The sequence below is a fragment of the Ranitomeya imitator genome, chromosome 4, assembly GCF_032444005.1.
Source record: "Ranitomeya imitator isolate aRanImi1 chromosome 4, aRanImi1.pri, whole genome shotgun sequence".
Classification (NCBI taxonomy): Eukaryota; Metazoa; Chordata; class Amphibia; order Anura; family Dendrobatidae; genus Ranitomeya; species Ranitomeya imitator.
Window position 1 is genome coordinate 86192134 of NC_091285.1, and position 20406 is coordinate 86212539.

Consider the following 20406-nt stretch of genomic DNA (forward strand, 5'->3'; position numbering starts at 1 on the left):
GGGAAAAGTGAAAGGAAAAGTGTTGGAGGCAAATTGACAGCTGCCAGATGTGAAAAAGGGGGACTTAAAGAGTGAGAGCGATGGCGCCAAAGAGTGTATACCGTACAGTTGCTAAGGTGGGGCCCCGACATGGAATACTCACCACACACGGGTATATGAACACACACAAAATGCGCCACACACTACCACGTGCTTGAACACATATACCACCCACAGCACACATTTCACCACACATACACCAACCTCGCCACATAAAAGTCGAAACACAAAAGTCGCCACTCAAAACTCGCCACACGCAAAATTTGCCACATGCACAACTAGACTCACGCAAAACTCGCCACACCTGCAAAACTCACCTCATGGAAAACTCGCCACACGCAAGACTTGCACACTTGTAAAAATTCCCACATGCACAAAATCTGCTACACATGCAAAAGTTGCCTCACACAAAACTTGCACATACTCAAAACGCACCACACATAAATCTCGCCATGCGCAATACTTGCTGCACACAACTTGCTACACTAACCTGTCACATGCAACTCGACACACAAAAAGTCGCTACATGCATGTTGTCACACGCAACTCAACACGCACAAGTTGACACATGAAACTCGCCCTAAAACACACACAAGTCTGGTATTATCCTTCAAAAATAAAAATCTGATTAATAAGCAGACAAACTACAAGAGTCACAAATGTACCATATAGGAAATACGGCAGCTGTCAGTCACATGACCTGTCTATTATGTGTATGTGTGAGCTAATATATCCTGCCGGGGGGAAGAGGGCTTTCTGTTGACTGGGGATTTATCAGACTGCCAATAGCAACCAATCACAGCTCAGCTTCTATTTTGCTACAGTTAATCTGCGAAAACAAAACCAAACTGCAATACTTTTGAATCCCAGAAGAGAGTATAAACCAAAAAGAAACAAGGATCCCTAAAAAATAACTTTTAATAATACATCTAAAAAGACCATTCTTTATCAAAATTTAAGATAAAATAGTATTAAATGTACCTATTCAGACCCTACATCAAACTACAATGAGTCCTGCCTGGCAGTGGAGGTTGGCACCCTAATTTACCGCGGTAGGAGTCCCCACTCCTCAACGGCTCACCCTACCATGCCCTGAGAAATACCTATAATGAGGAAAAAGGCTGGTGAGCCCTATATGAACCTGCAAATTAACAACTACCTGACAGTGGAGGTTGGCACCCTAATTTACTGCGGTAGGCGCCCCCACTCAACGACGGCTGACCCTAGGGTCCCTAACAATCCCTAAATAAAGAGATAGACAAAAGATTTTGTCCCACATACAACTCCAATACCCGTGAGAGAAAAAAACAAAACAAAATGCAAAAAATAACCCAAAAAAAGAAAGAAAAAAAACACATAATAAAAATATATATATATATATATATATATATATATATATATATATATATATATATATATATATATATATATATATATATAAAAAATTTGTCAATGTACCAGAGGGGGCAATGAAAAGTGCAATATCTACAAAGCAACGCCTCCCTCACAGTAATATGGATAAATGTATTTCATCTGAGTGCAGGAGCAGGTGCACTGTAAAGTACAATGACTAAAAAAGCCATGCCCACCTAATGAAGTACAGTCAGATGATTAAACCCACCAACGGGTACATGGAGTCCAGAAAAGATATATATTTTGTCCAAATAGGATAAAAAAGCATATTGATGCCTATAATAAACAATAAGATATCGTTGTACACACTCCTATATCTTGTTAAATAACGTCCACACTTATCTTGTTTAGATATTGTCCAAACTTATCACACTGTCTTAATATGTCAGTGTTAGATGTAAAACGTGGACTAATACATGTCCTCCAGATTAGATATAATATACTTAGTCAATAACCATGAAAAAATGGACAACAGGAGTATCAAAGTAGCAGACAAATGTCCGCACTAATCTCACTATATTAATATAGCAGTGTTAGATATTACACAAAAAGTGGACTAGATAACAGGAAATTCCAGGTAGCAAACCAAAGGATCACACCCAATACATATGTGGAGAGACTCTTCAATATATACATATGATGAAATAAAAAGGACTCAATCATCCAATTAGTACAGTTAGATAAGCAACAGGATATATAGCCACCAATGTACTTATCTATTCACTGGAGTCTCCCGTGGTGTAGATCACAAAGCTACCAGAATTTCAGACGGTTCCATACAAGTAGCCGAAGTCAGCTGTTGTCATATTGTCCCCAAGCAGTGCCCGACGCGTTTCCCCCCCCCATAGGGAATGACGGGGGTTCATCAGGGGTAGGTAGCCACACACAAAATAAAGGAGCTGTTGAGGGTCTGAATAGGTACATTTAATACTATTTTATCTTAAATTTTGATAAAGAATGGTCTTTTTAGATGTATTATTAAAAGTTATTTTTTAGGGATCCTTGTTTCTTTTTAGTTTATATACAGTTAATCTGCGCTCTGATTGGTTAATATAAGCAACAAAGGACATTCTCAGTATAACGAAGCTTGTGTGAGGTAATAGCATGTCAGTTAGGATGTGTTGGTGGAAAGGCTGATGCCAGTCACATTACCTCTATGTGAGAGGATATAGAAACTGCCAGTTACAGACTATTTTTACCACAATAATGCCTCATAAAAGGAATTCCATGGCACGAATGTCAGCTGATGCGAAAAGAAAAGCTATATTACGGGCCAATGAAAAATGTGAAGACCGAGAAACAAAGCTGACACACATGAGAACAGCAGCTACTTCCTCAAGGGCAAATTAACTTTCTGAGGAGAGGGAAACGAGGCTTGCAGACAAGAGAACAAGAACTGCTTCCTCAAGAGCCAATGAACTTTCTGAGGAGAGAGAAGCCAGACTTGCAGATAAGAGAAGAGCTGCTTCTTCAAGGGCCAATGAGCCATCTCAGCAGAGAGAAGGCTGACTTGCCACTAAGAGAATTGCTATTTCTTCCACCAGGGCACAGGAAATGGTTGGAGATTTGAAACATGCTGCCTTTTGTTACCAGTCAGACATAAACAATCAGGATAATCCTAAAGTTCAGATAGGAAAAATGGATGCGGTCTGCTTGTACTGCAGTGCCCTGAAGTGGAAAGATGAACCGCCAGGTTTATGATGTGCAAATGGCAAGATAAAACTTCCACCTCTCCTGTCACTACCAGATCCCCTAAAGTCTCTGATGACAGGTACCAGTACAATATCAAAGCATTTCTTGAACAACATCAGGAAGTACAACTCCTGCTTCCAAATGACATAATTTGGTGCAACAAAAGAAATATTTACAACAGGATTTATGCCGACATTTAAAGTTCAAGGACAGGTTTACCACTCAATTGGCTCACTGCTTCCATTACAAGGAGAAGAACCTCAATTTCTTCAACTCTTCTTCATGGGAAATACAGAAGCAGAGGCTCAGCGGAGATGCTCTTTAATTCCGAACACTTGCCTTGATATTGTCACTTTATGCAGCAGTTCCTTCACTCCAACAATCCATATGTTCAACTTTTCAAGACTGCACTTGAATGCATGCCAAATGACGATTGCAAGGATGTCATTCGAGCTGACAAAACACCGCAAGGTGAACATCAGCAACATTTCAATGCTCCCACATTTGATGAGGTAGCCATCTTGATTGTAGGTAATGATTTTCAAAGCTGTGACATTGTGATTCAGAAAAGGAACAATCGTTTGCAACGAGTAGCAGAAACTCACAGGTCCTATGATGCACTGCAATATCCAATCATCTTTTGGCAGGGACAGGATGGCTATCACTTTGGAATACCTTAGACAGATCCTACAACAGGCAACCCTTCAGGAAAAAAGTGTCTGCCATGGACTTCTATGCATATAGGATCATGACAAGATTTGCAGAGGAAAATCACATCTTGAAATGCAAACACCTCTTCCACCAATTTATTGTTGACATGTATGCAAAGATTGAGAGTGAACGCCTTTTATATTTCCGACTAAATCAAAAGAAGCCAAGGGCAGAGGAATATATTCACCTTAGAGATGCTGTTGCAAATGATGCTGATCCAGAAGAGTTGGGGAAAATGGTTAGGCTAGGTTCACATTACGTTAGTGGGTGTCCGCTGACGGAATCCGTTTCATAGCGGCACTAACGCTATGTAATGGATCCGATAGTGCACCCATTGACCGCAATTATGTAGCGCATCGCTAACGCATGCCATTATTGGCATGCGTTAGTGATGTGTCGTTATTTTGTGACGGACCCTCGAACGCTGCTTGCAGCGTTTTTGGGTCAGTTCCCGCTAGCGCAGATAGAGCATCTGCGCTAGTGCGATCATATAACGCGATCCTTTTTCAGCAATTGCGTTAACTCAGTCCGTTAGCGTATACGCTAAACGGACTGCACTAACGCAATGTGAACCTAGCCTTATTCTTCCATCAACTGTCACTGGAAGCCCACGACACATTCATGAATACACACAGGATGCAATGATTTATGTGAGTAAGTATTGCCGTCCAGATCTTTTCATCACCTTTACTTGCAATCCTGCCTGGGAGGAAATTGGAGGGCACCTGTTGCTGGGCCAAAAAACAGTGAATCGCTATGACCTTATTGCTCGGGTTTTCAAACATAAACTTTCAAAAATGACTAATCTCATCACAAAATCACATATTTATGGTGAGACGCAGTGCTGGATGTATTCAGTTGAATGGCAAAAAAGAGGCCTTCCTAACGCCCACATCTTGATCTGGCTGAAGCAAAAAATACAGCCTACCGAAATTGCCTATGAAATTGATAATATCATCAGTGCCGAATTGCCAGACCTTCAGATTGACCCATTGCTGTTTTACACCATCACAAAAAACATGATCCGTGGTCCGTGTGGGAGTCTCAACAAAAATTCTCTCAGTATGATTGATGGCAGGTGTTCAAAGCATTGCCCACGATCCCTGATCCAAGAAACCCAAACAGGACAAGATGGATATCCAGTCTACCGAAGAAAGCCAGGGGATGGTGGTTTGACAGCAAAGCTCAAAATGCGTGTTGGATCATCACTCCAAGAGATAGAAATTGACAACAGGTGAGTAGTGCCTTACAACCCTTTGTCCTCAAAAATCTTCCAGGCCCACATAAATGTCGAATCTTGCCACTCTATGAAATCAATCAAGTATATCTGCAAATATGTCCACAAAGGAAGTAATCGAGCAGTTTTTGAACTCCAGAAAAATTGGTCTATTATTGATGAAGTGGAGGCATTCCAGATGGGCAGGTACATAAGCAGCAATGACGCTGTTTGGAGAATACTAGGATTCTCCATTCATGAGCACTACCCACCAGTTGTGCATCTGAGTGTGCACTTGGAAAATGGACAGAGAATTTACTTTAACCCAGCAAACTTGCAGCAGCAGCTCCTAACATCACCACCTAGAACCACCCTCTTGGCATTTTTTGAGCTGTCAACAAGACCCTTTTGCAAAAATAATTCTCTACTGTGATTTACCAAAGTACTACACTTGGAATGCCTCCAGAAAAACACTAGAACGGAGGAAACGGGGGCTTGATATTGAAGGCTATCCAGGGGTGAAAGCAACTGATACTCTTGGTCGCGTCTACACTATTCATCCATCAAATGCAGAGTGCTTCTACCTGTGCATGTTACTTCATGTTGTCAAAGGCCCTACATCATTTTCTGACCTGAAGACCGTCGGAGGCCATGTGTGTGAAACATTCAGGGAAGCTTGCCAAAGAAAAGGACTTCTGGAAAATGATGGACACTGGGACATGACCCTCAGTGAAGCAGCAGCCACACAAACCCCAAAGCGACTAAGACACCTCTTTGCTATTATTCTAACAACCTGTAGCATTTCAAATTCTCTAGAGATTTGGACAATGTACAAAACTGATCTCAGTGAGGACATCCTTATGCAGATTAGAGTGGAAAATCCTCAGCAACTCATCTTCTGGAATTGCAGCTACGCTTTTAAAAGGTGTCAGGACAGCACATTCGACATTCAAACTACCATTTAACCTGTCTAATAGTGACAGCCCCCTATGTAATATTGCCAAGGGATCAGGACTGGCCAAATTGCTTCAAAAATGCAGTGCCATCATTTGGGATGAATACACCATGTCACATAAAAGGGCTCTGGAAGCAGTGGACAGACTGCTTCAAGACCTGCATAGCAACAAATATATAATGGGAGGAGTAGTTGTTGTTTTAGCAGGTGACTAGTAAAGAAAATGTCACTGAACACAAACGTGAGGGTCTACATGACAGGCGATGTTTCTGCTGGACTGTTTTCGAGCCAGCTGTTGACTGTTAGAGATGGCAAGGCACCAGTAAACTCAACCACTGGACAGATCACCTTCCCAAGCAACTTTTGTTGCTTTGTGACTTCCATTGAGGAGTTGAAAGCAAAGGTTTTTCCAAACATTCAACTCCACTTCAAAAATTCTGGCTGTGTGAAAGGGCTATTCTAGCTCCCAAAAATAACAGCGTCAACAAGATCAATCTTCAAATTCTAAATCTCCTTCCAGTTGTGTGCACAACCTACAAGTCAGTGGATACAGAAATAGACCCGGCTCAAGCATTATTTTATCCAACTGAGTTCCTCAATTCCTTGGAGCCACAAGGACTTCCTCCCCACAACCTCTTTCTAAAACCTGGATCACTTATTCTGCTATTGAGAAATTTGGATCCACCACAAAGCTGTGTAATGGAACAAGACTCTTGATTAAGAACCTGTTTCCACATGTAATTGAGGCAACCATTTTGACAAGATGTGCCCCAGGAGAAGATGTTTTCATTACAACAATTCCTCTCATTCCATCTGATTTGCCTTTTGATTTTAAACGCCTCCAGTTTCCTGTTCGACTGGCATTTTTTATGTCCATCAACAAGGCTCAGGGACAGTCCTTGAAAGTAGTGGGAATCGATTTACAATCTCCATGCTTTTCTGATGGTCAACTTTATGTGGCCTGTTCAAGAGTTGGAGCAGCCAAAAATCTGTTCGTCTTTGCACCTGAAGGAAAAACTAAGAATGTTGTTTATCAAAAGGCTCTCGAATAAGTAGTAGAAGATTACTTCACATTACTTGGCCAATTTAGTTAAATCTGTGTGGAATATCTCTGGTGTTGAAATATGTTGTGAAATGCTTCTATTAGCTTAGTTTTTGCCTTTTAGTAATTAGATTTCTATCTATTTGTTTTGTGGTTTTTGTGTGCAGAATACATTTTTGTTAACACATTCTATTTTGCGAACAGCAGTTATTAACCCGGGTGAAGCCGGGTAGTACAGCTAGTTATTAATACAATAAAATTATGCACCTAGGTACAAATTGGTACGCGCTTGATAATAGCCAGTGAAATATTTACGATAGGGAAAGGAGTGGAATGACCAATATGGATAATAAAATATAGCGTAGTTTCTCAATATATCCACCAAAAACTACCCTTAACACCAGTGGTCGGTAGGAAGAGTAATGAGCATGAATATTCCTACCTCCAGTGACAAGTCCGCGATGAATAGAGAAGCTGCAGTACTGCCGCTGTGTTTCCAAGGAACTCCAGGTACAGAGTGCTAATACAAAGTCCAAACTGGTGGCTGCCCCGGCCGGTAGCAGCCACCTCAAACTAACCTCCGGGTTGAAACGGGGTCCTGTGATGCCAGACGCCGCGTGGTGTGAGAGCGGTAAGTCCTGGTGAAGCGCAGGACCTGCGTGACGTATCTGGTCACGTGACCGTTACCGGAGCCCGGGAGTGAGTACGGAACGCAGTGAGGGTCAATCAATCGACGCGTTTCTGAGACTGCTGTCTCCTTCTTCAGGGTACACCCACTGGTGTTAACAAGGGTAGTTTTTGGTGGATATATTAAACTACGCTATATTTTATTATCCATATTGGTCATTCCACTCCTTTCCCTATCGTAAATATTTCACTGGCTATTATCAAGCGTGTACCAGTTTGTACCTAGGTGCATAATTTTATTGGGTTATTCATTCATTTACCAATCAAGTGTGGAGGTTGGTTTGGTATCGCAGCAAGGATTGATAGCTTTTTCACATTCTGCGCCACCATTTATATTTATTTTTATTAGTTATTAATACAAAACGTAAAATCACGGCACCTTCCCAAACAAAATATAAAAGCATGGCAGGATCACCACCACTATATCTTTGTATGGCCCTAAATAAAGACCCTACCTGGTCGTGGAGATTGGTACCCTAAAAAACACTAGACAAACACTACATGGATGCTATATCACTCCGAGATGGATTATACCAGAAATCAGAGATTTTTATCCTTTATGAGAGCTAAAGGTCGATGTGTTGCACATTATTGAAGGTGACTGACACCTATGGGAGACTAAATAAGTACCCGAGGGGCAGAGTATTAGACCAGCAGGGAAAGTTGATGTTCCATACTGTAACTGAGTACAAAAATAAGTGAAGGTAAGAAAAATAGAAAAAATGTTTTGCAAGTAAAAATGCTGTTTTTCTGCAAAAACAAAAGAAAAGCAAAAAAAAAGTACACACATTTGATATTACCACATCTGGATCAAACCAATCTAAAAAATCTGTCACATTAGTTACCATTATTTTTGGTGCAAATTGATTTGCAGGACCCGGCCCATTGACCACATCGCTAATGTTTGGCCTCTGGACAGGAGCCCTGAGAATTGCTTCCTAGCTCCTGGCGTCTATGACTCTTTTGATTAGCCAGCCTTGTGTGACATCATCATTGCGGGGTGACATCGTGCCAGGCTGGCTAATCAAAAGAAGAGCTGCGGATTCCAGGGGATACAAGGTGGGTTTCGAGGCTCCCATCCAGTCAGATTACTGACTTAGACGTTGACCTTCAATTTGTACCAATTCTAAGTATCAGGGCTTGTATTTTGCAGATGAGTTTGTTTTCTGTAATATCATTTTGCTTTACATGCAGCTTTTTTATTTTCATTATATTTCTGTTCTATGTAGCAGTATGATAAAAATTGCTTTTTCATGTACATTAGTAATTGTTTTATAGCTCAGTACATTCTGCCTTTTTTGTTTAATTTTTTACTTAAAAAAGTGTTCTAAATGGCAGAATGTTTTTCTGTTTGTGATTGTTTTTTTTAGTTAATATTTACAAATTTGTAAATTAATTTTTAACCCCTTTCTGCCATTGGACGTAATATTCCGTCCATGTGGGGTGGGCCTTAATTCCCAAGGACGGAATATTACGTCCAGCGCGATCGGCCGCGCTCACGGGGGGAGCGCCGCCGATCGCGGCCGGGTGTCAGCTGCTTATCGCAGCTGACATCCGGCACTATGTGCCAGGAGCGGTCACGGACCGCCCCCGGCACATTAACCCCCGGCACACCGCGATCAAAGATGATCGCGATGTGCCGGCGGTGCAGGGAAGCATCGCGCAGGGAGGGGGCTCCCTGCGGGCTTCCCTGAGACCCCCGCAGCAACGCGATGTGATCGCATTGCTCCGGGGGTCTCCTACCTCCCTCCCTGCAGTAAGTCCCGGATCCAAAATGGCCGCGGATCCGGGTCCTACAGGGAGGGAGGTGGCTTACCAAGTGCCTGCTCAGAGCAGGCACTTGGTAACGCTGCACTGCTCTCAGACAGATCGGTGATCTGTCAGAGTGCTGTGCAAACTGGCAGATCACCGATCTGTATTGTCCCCCCCTGGGGCAAAGTAAAAAAGTAAAAAAAAAAATTTCCAAGTGTGTAAAAAAAAAAAAAAAAAAAAAAAAAAAAAATCCTAAATAATGAAAAAAAAAAAATATATATTATTCCCATAAATACATTTCTTTATCTAAATAAAAAAAACAAAACAATAAAAGTACACATATTTAGTATCTCCGCGTCCGTAACGACCCGACCTATAAAACTGGCCCACTAGTTAACCCCTTCAGTAAACACCGTAAGAAAAAAAAAAAAAAAACGAGGCAAAAAACAACGCTTTATTATCATACCGCCAAACATAAAGTGGAATAACACGCGATCAAAAAGACGGATATAAATAACCATGGTACCGCTGAAAGCGTCATCTTGTCCCGCAAAAAACGAGCCACCATACAGCATCATCAGCAAAAAAATAAAAAAGTTATAGTCCTCAGAATAAAGCGATGCAAAAATAATTATTTTTTTCTATAAAATAGTTTTTATCGTATAAAAGCGCCAAAACATAAAAAAATGATATAAATGAGGTGTCGCTGTAATCGTACTGAACCGAAGATTAAAACTGCTTTATCAATTTTACCAAACGCGGAACGGTATAAACGCCTCCCCCAAAAGAAATTCATGAATAGCTGGTTTTTGGTCATTCTGCCTCACAAAAATCGGAATAAAAAGCGATCAAAAAATGTCACGTGCCCGAAAATGTTACCAATAAAAACGTCAACTCGTTCCGCAAAAAACAAGACCTCACATGACTCTGTGGACTCAAATATGGAAAAATTATAGCTCTCAAAATGTGGTAACGCAAAAAATATTTTTTGCAATAAAAAGCGTCTTTCAGTGTGTGACGGCTGCCAATCATAAAAATCCGCTAAAAAACCCGCTATAAAAGTAAATGAAAAAAATGTATTTATTTCCATTTTCCCATTAGGGTTAGGGTTAGGGTTAGGGTTAGGGCTAGGGCTAGGGTTAGGGCTAGGGTTAGGGCTAGGGTTAGGGCTAGGGTTAGGGCTAGGGTTAGGGCTAGGGTTAGGGCTAGGATTAGGGCTAGGGTTAGGGCTAGGGTTAGGGCTAGGGTTAGGGCTAGGGCTAGGGTTAGGGCTAGGGTTAGGGTTAGGGCTAGGGTTAGGGCTAGGGTTAGGGCTAGGGTTAGGGTTGGGACTAGGGTTAGGGCTAGGGCTAGGGTTGGGGCTAGGGTTAGGGCTAGGGTAAGGGCTAGGGTTAGGGTTAAGGCTACAGTTAGGGTTGGGGCTAAAGTTAGGGTTAGGGTTTGGATTACATTTGCGATTGGGATTAGGATTAGGGGTGTGTCTGGGTTAGAGGTGTGGTTAGGGTTACCGTTGGGATTAGGGTTAGGGGTGTGTTTGGATTAGGGTTTCAGTTATAATTGGGGGGTTTCCACTGTTTAGGCACATCAGGGGCTCTCCAAACGCGACATGGCGTCCAATCTCAATTCCAGCCAATTCTGCGCTGAAAAAGCAAAACAGTGCTCCTTCCCTTCCGAGCTCTCCCGTGTGCCCAAACAGGAGTTTACCTCAACATATGGGGTATCAGCGTACTCAGGACAAATTGGACAACAACTTTTGGGGTCCAATTTCTCCTGTTACCCTTGGGAAAATACAAAACTGGGGGCTAAAAAATAATTTTTGTGGGAAAAAAAGAGATTTTTTATTTTCACGGCTCTGCGTTATAAACTGTAGTGAAACACTTGGGGGCTCAAAGTTCTCACAACACATCTAGATAAGTTCGTGGGGGGGTCTAGTTTCCAACATGGGGTCACTTGTGGGGGTTTCTACTGTTTAGGTATATTAGGGGCTCTGCAAACGCAATGTGACGCCTGCAGACCATTCCATTTAAGTCTGCATTCCAAATGGCGCTCCTTCCCTTCCGAGCCCTCCCATGCGCCCAAACGCTGGTTCACCCCACATATGGGGTATCAACGCACTCAGGACAAATTGGACAACAACTTTTGGGGTCCAATTTCTCCTTTTACCCTCGAGAAAATACAAAACTGGGGGCTAAAAAATAATTTTGAGGGGAAATTTTTTATTTTATTTTCACGGCTCTGCGTTATAAACTGTAGTGAAATACTTGGGGGCTCAAAGTTCTCACAACACATCTAAATAAGTTCCTTGGGGGGTCTAGTTTCCAATATGGGGTCACTTGTGGGGGGTTTCTACTGTTTAGGTACATTAGGGGCTCTGCAAACACAATGTGACGCCTGCAGACCATTCCATCTAAGTCTGTATTCCAAATGGCTCTCCTTCCCTTCCGAGCCCTCCCATGCGCCCAAACGCTGGTTCTCCCCCACATATAGGGTATCAGCGCACTCAGGACAAATTGCACAACAACTTTTGGGGTCCAATTTCTCCTGTTACCCTCAGGAAAATACAAAACTGGGGGCTAAAAAATTATTTTTGTGGGAAAAAAATTTTGTTTTATTTTTACGGCTCTGCATTATAAACTTCTGTGAAGCTCTTATTGGGTCAAAGTGCTCACCACACATCTAGATAAGTTCCTTAGGGGGTCTACTTTTCAAAATGGTGTCACTTGTGGGGGGTTTCAATGTTTAGGTACATCAGTGGCTCTCCAAACGCAACATGGCGTCCAATCTCAATTCCTGTCAATTTTGCATTGAAAGGTCAAACGGCGCTCCTTCCCTTCCGAGCTCTCCCATGCGCCCAAACAATGGTTTACCCCCACATATGGGGTATCAGAGTACTCAGGACAAATTGTGCCACAACTTTTGTGGTCCAATTTCTTCTCTTACCATTGGGAAAATAAAAAATTGGGGGCGAAAAGATAATTTTTGTGAAAAAAAAATGATTTTTTATTTTTACGGTTCTGCATTATAAACTTCTGTGAAGCACTTGGTGGGTCAAAGTGCTCACCACACCTCTAGATAAGTTCCTTAGGGGGTCTACTTTCCAAAATGGTGTCACTTGTGGGGGGTTTCAATGTTTAGGCACATCAGTGGCTCTCCAAACGCAACATGGCGTCTCATCTCAATTCCTGTCAATTTTGCATTGAAAGGTCAAACGGCGCTCCTTCCCTTCCGAGCTCTCCCATGCGCCCAAACAATGGTTTACCCCCACATATGGGGTATCAGAGTACTCAGGACAAATTGTGCCACAACTTTTGTGGTCCAATTTCTTCTCTTACCATTGGGAAAATAAAAAATTTGGGGCGAAAAGATAATGTTTGTGAAAAAAAATGATTTTTTATTTTTACGGTTCTGCATTATTAACTTCTGTGAAGCACTTGGTGGGTCAAAGTGCTCACCACACCTCTAGATAAGTTCCTTAGGGGGTCTACTTTCCAAAATGGTGTCACTTGTGGGGGGTTTCAATGTTTAGGCACATCAGTGGCTCTCCAAACGCAACATGGCGTCCCATCTCAATTCCAGTCAACTTTGCATTGAAAAGTCAAATGGCGCTCCTTCCCTTCCGAGCTCTGCCATGCGCACAAACTGTGGTTAACCCCCACATATGGGGTATCAGCGTACTCAGGACAAATTGTACAACAACTTTTGGGGTCCATTTTCTCCTGTTACCCTTGGCAAAATAAAACAAATTGGAGCTGAAGTAAATTTTTTGTGAAAAAAAGTTAAATGTTAATTTTTATTTAAACATTCCAAAAATTCCTGTGAAGCACCTGAAGGGTTAATAAACTTCTTGAATGTGGTTTTGAGAACCTTGAGGGGTGCAGTTTTTAGAATGGTGTCACACTTGGGTATTTTCTATCATATAGACCCCTCAAAATGACTTCAAATGAGATGTGGTCCCTAAAATAAAATGGTGTTGTAAAAATGAGAAATTGCTGGTCAACTTTTAACCCTTATAACTCCCTAACAAAAAAAAATTTTTGGTTCCAAAATTGTGCTGATGTAAAGTAGACATGTGGGAAATGTTACTTATTAAGTATTTTGTGTGACATATCTCTGTGATTTAATTGCATAAAAATTCAAAGTTGGAAAATTGCGAAATTTTCAAAATTTTCGCCAAATTTCCGTTTTTTTCACAAATAAACGCAGGTAATATCAAAGAAATTTTACCACTATCATGAAGTACAATATGTCATGAGAAAACAATGTCAGAATCACCGGGATCCGTTGAAGCGTTCCAGAGTTATAACCTCATAAAGGGACAGTGGTCAGAATTGTAAAAATTAACCCGGTCCATAACGTGCAAACCACCCTTGGGGGTAAAGGGGTTAATGAATATTAAATTTATTTTTCAAATCTTTTTACTTAATCTCATTGTGGAATTTGAACATTCATGAGCTGATCAGTGGTCTAATACTTTGCAATACTTATGTATCAGACCTGTCAGTTTGACACCGGGCCTAAAAAGCCTCCATAACTGGCAGAACCTGAGGCCGTTGCCATAACAGCCGTTGTTAAACCACGATTGATATACGCATGGGCCAACAAAGTGAATGAGGGGGCCGCCTCCTTGTCACAACCAACTAGATGCCACACTTAATATCTGCAGAGGGTTACACAGCCAGGATCTGTCCCTGGATTTACTTGCCAGAGCTCTGCTGTCATAAAGGCCAATCTACTGCAGTCTTTGTGTTGGGCACAGCTTATGTGGCCGTGAGAGTTGCCAATTTTATTATTTTCTTTTTTTTTTCTTTTTTTTTTTTTTTTGGCCAAGTTTTCAAAAATCATGGACAGATAATGTTTTTACTGACGCATTGATACGTCATAGTAATCAAAGATTTGTCAGTGATTAATGTATACAGCTCATTATTCTGATATGACCAAATCAGCTGCATCCTCTGTAAACTGTAAAACAATGCTAATTAGTAAGCAAAATCTGTGTATGTTTCTTCAAATTTGTCTTATGGACAGAGCAAAAAAAGAGTCCTATTTTTACAGACTGGAATTCTTGGATGGTTTGCAACCCGATGACCATTATATAATAAATAATAATAATCTTTATTTTTATATAGCGCTAACATATTCCGCAGCGCTTTACAGTTTGCACACATTATCATCACTGTCCCTGATGGGGCTCACAATCTAGAATCCCTATCAGTATGTCTTTGGAATGTGGGAGGAAACCGGAGTGCCCGGAGGAAACCCACATACAAACTCTTTGCAGATGTTGTCCATTATATAGTAATGAATCCATTTGCAGGAAGAGCTTCCTTATCTGGACTTACTTGTATTTCCTATCTCTGATAGGGGCTTTCCTACAGTGGATATGTAATACCTATCCATGGGAGAGGTGATGAATTTGATGCTAGTATGGCCACTAATGCCTGTATGACTGACGTGGCTGAAGTGTACACATGCTCTACTCCTTCATTCAGTGTCTGTGGGGCTGAAGGAAGCCGAGTGCTCTGTGGGTGCTGCCTTACTGACGTGTCTGGTATCACCTGTAAGATAAAGTACCGTACCGCCCTCTACCTCTCACCTGGATACAAGCACAGGCTCCATTTCATTTTTCTTGTAACACTGGCATAGCTAAACAGTGTGTAGAGGTAGAAGTGGGAGTTTGGTTGTAGTGCTAGAGTATTCTCTGCAATTTACCACAGCATGTGATAGGTACTTTTACTGTTTTTCCTTTGGGGCTCATGATCTTCAAGTTATACCTCTATTTTGCACACCTTATGTGCTGCACATGACACGGAAGAATAGTTTTGGTAGTGCTTTCTGATTTTTATATGTAAGGAGCATTGTCAGTATTGGTGCCTTAAATAACTAGTAGTTGCTAAAGTTTTAGTCTCAAGTTGGAGCTTTATGTCCATATCTCCTTTATTAGAAATCCAAAAAATGGAGGCAGCACACCATTCTCAGTGGGGTAAAAAAGGAGTTACGGTACTTTTATTAGCGCATCTTGGGTAAAATGTGCTGCCTCCATTTTTTGGATTTCTACAATTAAGGTGTGGGCTCTGCACCTAAACTTTCCCTTTTCATATTTTGTGCTGCTATAATACTTTTTGTTTCCGCCTCCTTTATTAGATTTTCACATAACTAGTTATTATATCAATGAGACCTCGAGTGAAAAATGAAAGTGAATGTGCAAATTGAATTTGTACTGTTGCGTTAAAGGTTTGTGGGGAGCAGAAACCTGAGGATCTTCAGCCTTGAGCAACAGTTATTCCTCCAATGTCCTTGACTGGACCTTTACAATGTAGATGTTCTGTGCACCATCACCTTTAGCTTCATGACCCAGCTTTCATAATGAACTGCTGAAGGCTTCTAGGTAGGATGACTGTGGTGTAAATGTGAAATCAACCAATGCCAACTGTTTTTTCTTTTCTCACAGAAATGACTCTAAATGCAGGGAATATTAATTTCAAGTGGGACCCAAAAAGTCTGGAAATTCGAACCCTTGCAGTTGAGAGGCTTCTTGAACCACTGGTTACTCAGGTATGTAAGACTGATCTTAAAAGGTAAACTGTCACCAGATATGTCCCATGTGTGATACAGCCACCACCTTTCAGCCCTGATTATCAAGCATTTTAAAATGCTGTATATATGCAGCCAATCTGGCCTGCGGGACAGGAAAAAGACCTTTTATGATGCTCACTTATGGGGTGGTCCAGTCAAATGGGCATCGCTGCCTTTGGTGTCTCCCTTCTTCTTAAGATCGCCGCCCTCCTCTCTTCTGCGTCATGTGGATGACGTGTCCTCTGTCATCCACACAGTTTCCCTGCCATCGTGGTCCTGTGCAGACGTACTTCTCTTCCCTGACCAGGGCAGAGCAATGTGCTGCAGTGTCCATGCGCCAGGGCTCTTTGACTTTTCGAGCATGAGCTAAATTATAAGCTTAATTGCTGCCTGTTAGTGCTTTTTTTTGTAAAGTCGCGGATATACCCTTTAAGTTAAAAACATATATCCAGTGAGAATCCACAAGCAGGAGATATTTCGGGTTACAACTGGCCCTTAAGCATATCATTACAACTGTATGCTTTTGAGGTACAACTGGCCCCTAAACATGGCATTAAAGGCCGTCGGGGAACAAACTACGAGGGTGATTAGTTGAAAAGACAGTTTCCCGGTGGATTCTCCCCCACTGCTTCCCTGGAGTGATGGTTCTCCCTACAGGGATAGACTGGGACTAAAATTCAGCCCTGGCATTTGAAAGCCCTTCATCCAATGGCGGCACCATCCTCTTCTTGAGGTGGGGGTCTGTTATATTACCCTGCTTACAGGAAATCAAGATTAGATTTACTGAAATAATATTACAACATAACAAATACCAGATCATAACCAATTATGACCTGCATATACAGTAGTGATGATACCACAATAAAGATTAACCAAATCCTCTCTACTAGGACTGATATTACCCCACCGTACAGTGACCGTATAACGGTAGTATCATTTTTACACCAGTGCTTTGTAGTCCATATGTCTGTGTACTTTGTAGATCCTCACTAGTGATGAGCAAACATGCTCGGATAAGGTGTTATCCCAGCACGCTCTTGTGCTAACCGAGTGTCTGTGGCATGCTTGAAAAATGTTAGAATCCCAGTGGCTGCATGTTTCGAAGCTGTTCGACAGACACTCGGTTAGCACACGAGCATGGTCAGATAACACCTTATCCAAGCACGTTCACTCATCACTAATTCTCTCCTATTAAGTTATTAATGATCGTCGTCTTTCATTTTCCCTTTTCTCTTCCATTCTGCAAAGATTTCCATGACCTTTTCTTTCATCCATAACTCATACCTGCAAAATGTAACACAAAGGCCTCTTTGGCTTACTTCTTTTTCAGGACTTTCTTCACATCCCCCACCTTTCCACAAACCATATAGTGCTACAGTGCCTTGCAAAAGTATTCGGCCCCCTGGAACTTTTCAACCTTTTCCCACATATCATGTTTCAAACATAAAGATACCAAAAGTAAATTTTTAGTGAATAATCAACAAATGGAACACAATTCTGAAGTTGGACGAAATTTATTGGTTATGTTAAATTTTTGTGGAAATTCAAAAACTGAAATGTGGGGCGTGCAATATTATTCGGCCCCTTCACTTTCAGTGCAGCAAACTCGCTCCAGAAGTTCTTTGTGGATCTCTGAATGATCCAATGGTGTCCTAAATGCCTAATGATGATAAATATAATCCACCTGTGTGTAATCAAGTCTCCGTATACATGCACCTGCTCTGTGATAGTCTCGGGGTTCTGTTTGAAGCACAGAGAGCATCATGAAGACCAATGAACACAACAGGCAGGTCCGTGATACTGTTGTGGAGAAGTTTAAAGCCGGATTTGGATACAAAATGATTTCCAAAACTTTAAACATCCCAAGCAGCACTGTGCAAACGATCACATTAAAATGTAAGAAGTATCATACCACTGCAAATCTACCAAGACACGGCCGTCCCTCTAAACTTTCATCTCAAACAAGGAGAAGACTGATCAGAGATGCAGCCAAGAGTCCCATGATCACTCTGGATGAACTGCAGAGATCTACAGCTGAGGTGGGACAGTCTGTCCATAGGACAACCATCAGTCGTACACTGCACAAATCTGGCCTTCATGGAAGAGTGGCAAGAAGAAAGCCATGTCTCAAAGATATCCATAAAAAGTGTCGTTTAAAGTTTGCAACAAGCCACCTGGGAGATGCACCAAACATGTGGAAGAAGGTGCTCTGGTCAGATTAAACCAAAATCGAACTTTTTGGCATCAATGCCAAACGATATGTTTGGCGTAAAGGCAACACAGCTGATCACCCTAAACACACCATCCCCACGGTCAAACATGGTGGTGACAGCATTATGGTTTGGGCCTGCTTTTCTTCAGCAGGGACAGGGAAGATGGTTATAATTGATGGGAAGATGGATGGAGCCAAATACAGGACCATTCTTAAAGAAAACCTGTTGGAGTCTGCAAAAGACCTGAGACTGGGACAGAGATTTCTCTTTCAACAAGACAATGATCCCAAACATAAAGCAAAATCTACAATGGAATGGTTCACAAATAAACGTATCCAGGTATTAGAATGGCCAAGTCAAAGTCCAGACCTCAATCCAATCGAGACTCTGTGGAAAGAGCTGAAAACTGCTATTCACAAACGATCTCCATCAAACCTCCCTGAGCTTGAGCTGTTTGCCAAGGAAGAATGGGCAAGAATTTCCGTCTCTCGATGTACAAAACGGATAGAGACATACCCCAAGCGACTTGCAGCTGTAATCGCAGCAAAAGGTGGCACAACAAAATTAAGTTAAAGAGGCCAAATGATATTGCACGCCCCACTTTTCAGTTTTTGAATTTCCACAAAAATTTAAAATAACCAATAAATTTTGTTCAATTTCACAATTGTGTTTCACTTTGTTTTTCACAAAAAATGTACATTTGGTATCTTTATGTTTGAAGCATGATATGTGGGAAAAGGTTGAAAAGTTTCAGGGGGCCGAATACTTTCGCAAGGCACTGTGTAACCAGTGGCCTACACAGTAAAAATGCCCCTTTGGGCACTATAATACTGTAAGTAGTACTTACTCTCCTATTGTGTCCCACAGAATAGCAGCGACCCTTCTGTGCTGCTACACAGTAATGTTCTGTTTGTCCTCGTAGTATCAATGCTCCCCTGTACCTCCTTAAAATAATTTCCTTTGATCCTCTATAATAATAATGACCTGTACCTCCTTATACTAATAACCCCCCCCCCTGTTTTTCTAATAATAATAATGCCTCCGGTGCTTCCTCTATAATAATGATTACCCATGGTCCCTCTATTGTAATAATTCCCCATAGCAGGGGCATACACACAAATCACGGGGTCCGTTGCACAAGGTGCAATCACAGAAAAGCATACCTCCCAACATTTTTTTCAAGAGACAAAGAGGGATATGTATTGTTGAACTTCGTTATTTTGCTCCTCTTGAAGCCCCTCAGTGTTCTCTCTCACTTAAGACACCGCTTCCATAGCCACCATAGAGTATGATGTGCCAAAAATGCCCATATACAGAACTGTGTCTACACATTCTTCCACCAACACAGTATGATGGCTCCACAAACCCCACTCATTGTGATGGTCACCACTGCACCCCCTCCGCCACTTCCCGCCCCAATACAATATGGTGGTCATCCCACAGACATCTATAGAGTATGATGATCTCACAGTATGATGGTCCCCACCCACAGCCCTCCATATAATATGATGGACTTCCTGTATCCCCAATACAGTATGATGGTCCTCCCCCCCCACAGGCCTCCATATAGTTTGAGTGCCCCAACACAGTATGACTGTTTCTGCACAACCCTCCTTAATATAGTATGATGGTCCCCTGCACTATATGATGTTCTCCCACAGCCTAGTCAAGGGACCATGGCGCCCTGTGCGCTAGTATATGCAAGCCATTTAATGCCTGTGCAGGGCAGAATAGGACAAGACTGCGGCGACACCGATGTCTAAAGACATACAATGAAATGAGTAAGATCTAGTTCTTTTTATATTCATAATTGTAGAAATGTAATTCATATGCAGGTAACAACCTTAGTTAATACAAGCAATAAAGGACCGTCAAATAAGAAGAAAGGCCGCTCTAAGAAAGCTCATGTTTTGGCTGCATCTGTTGAGCAAGCGACTCAAAATTTTCTGGAGAAAGGAGACAAGATAGCCAAGGAAAGCCAGTTTCTGAAGCAAGAGTTAATAGATGCAGTTGAGGATGTTCGCAAGCAAGGTATGTTCTGTATAATAAAAGGTAACTCTGCAATCACTGATTTTCAAACATGCCCTCCTCCTCCCCGTGGTATGTGGAAGCC

General features: G+C 41.7%; 1 protein-coding gene across 2 annotated transcripts in view; it reads left to right on the top strand.

Annotated features, from left to right (window-relative positions):
- The window catches only part of CTNNA1 (catenin alpha 1), a 109798-nt gene that overhangs the window by 20569 nt on the left and 68823 nt on the right, over positions 1-20406 (top strand). For both annotated transcript variants that reach the window (XM_069763860.1, XM_069763861.1), the window contains exons 2-3: positions 15956-16059; positions 20129-20324. In XM_069763860.1, coding sequence (XP_069619961.1) covers positions 15958-16059; positions 20129-20324 — 298 coding nt within the window. In that variant the 5' untranslated portion in view covers positions 15956-15957. The remainder of the gene's footprint in view (positions 1-15955; positions 16060-20128; positions 20325-20406) is intronic.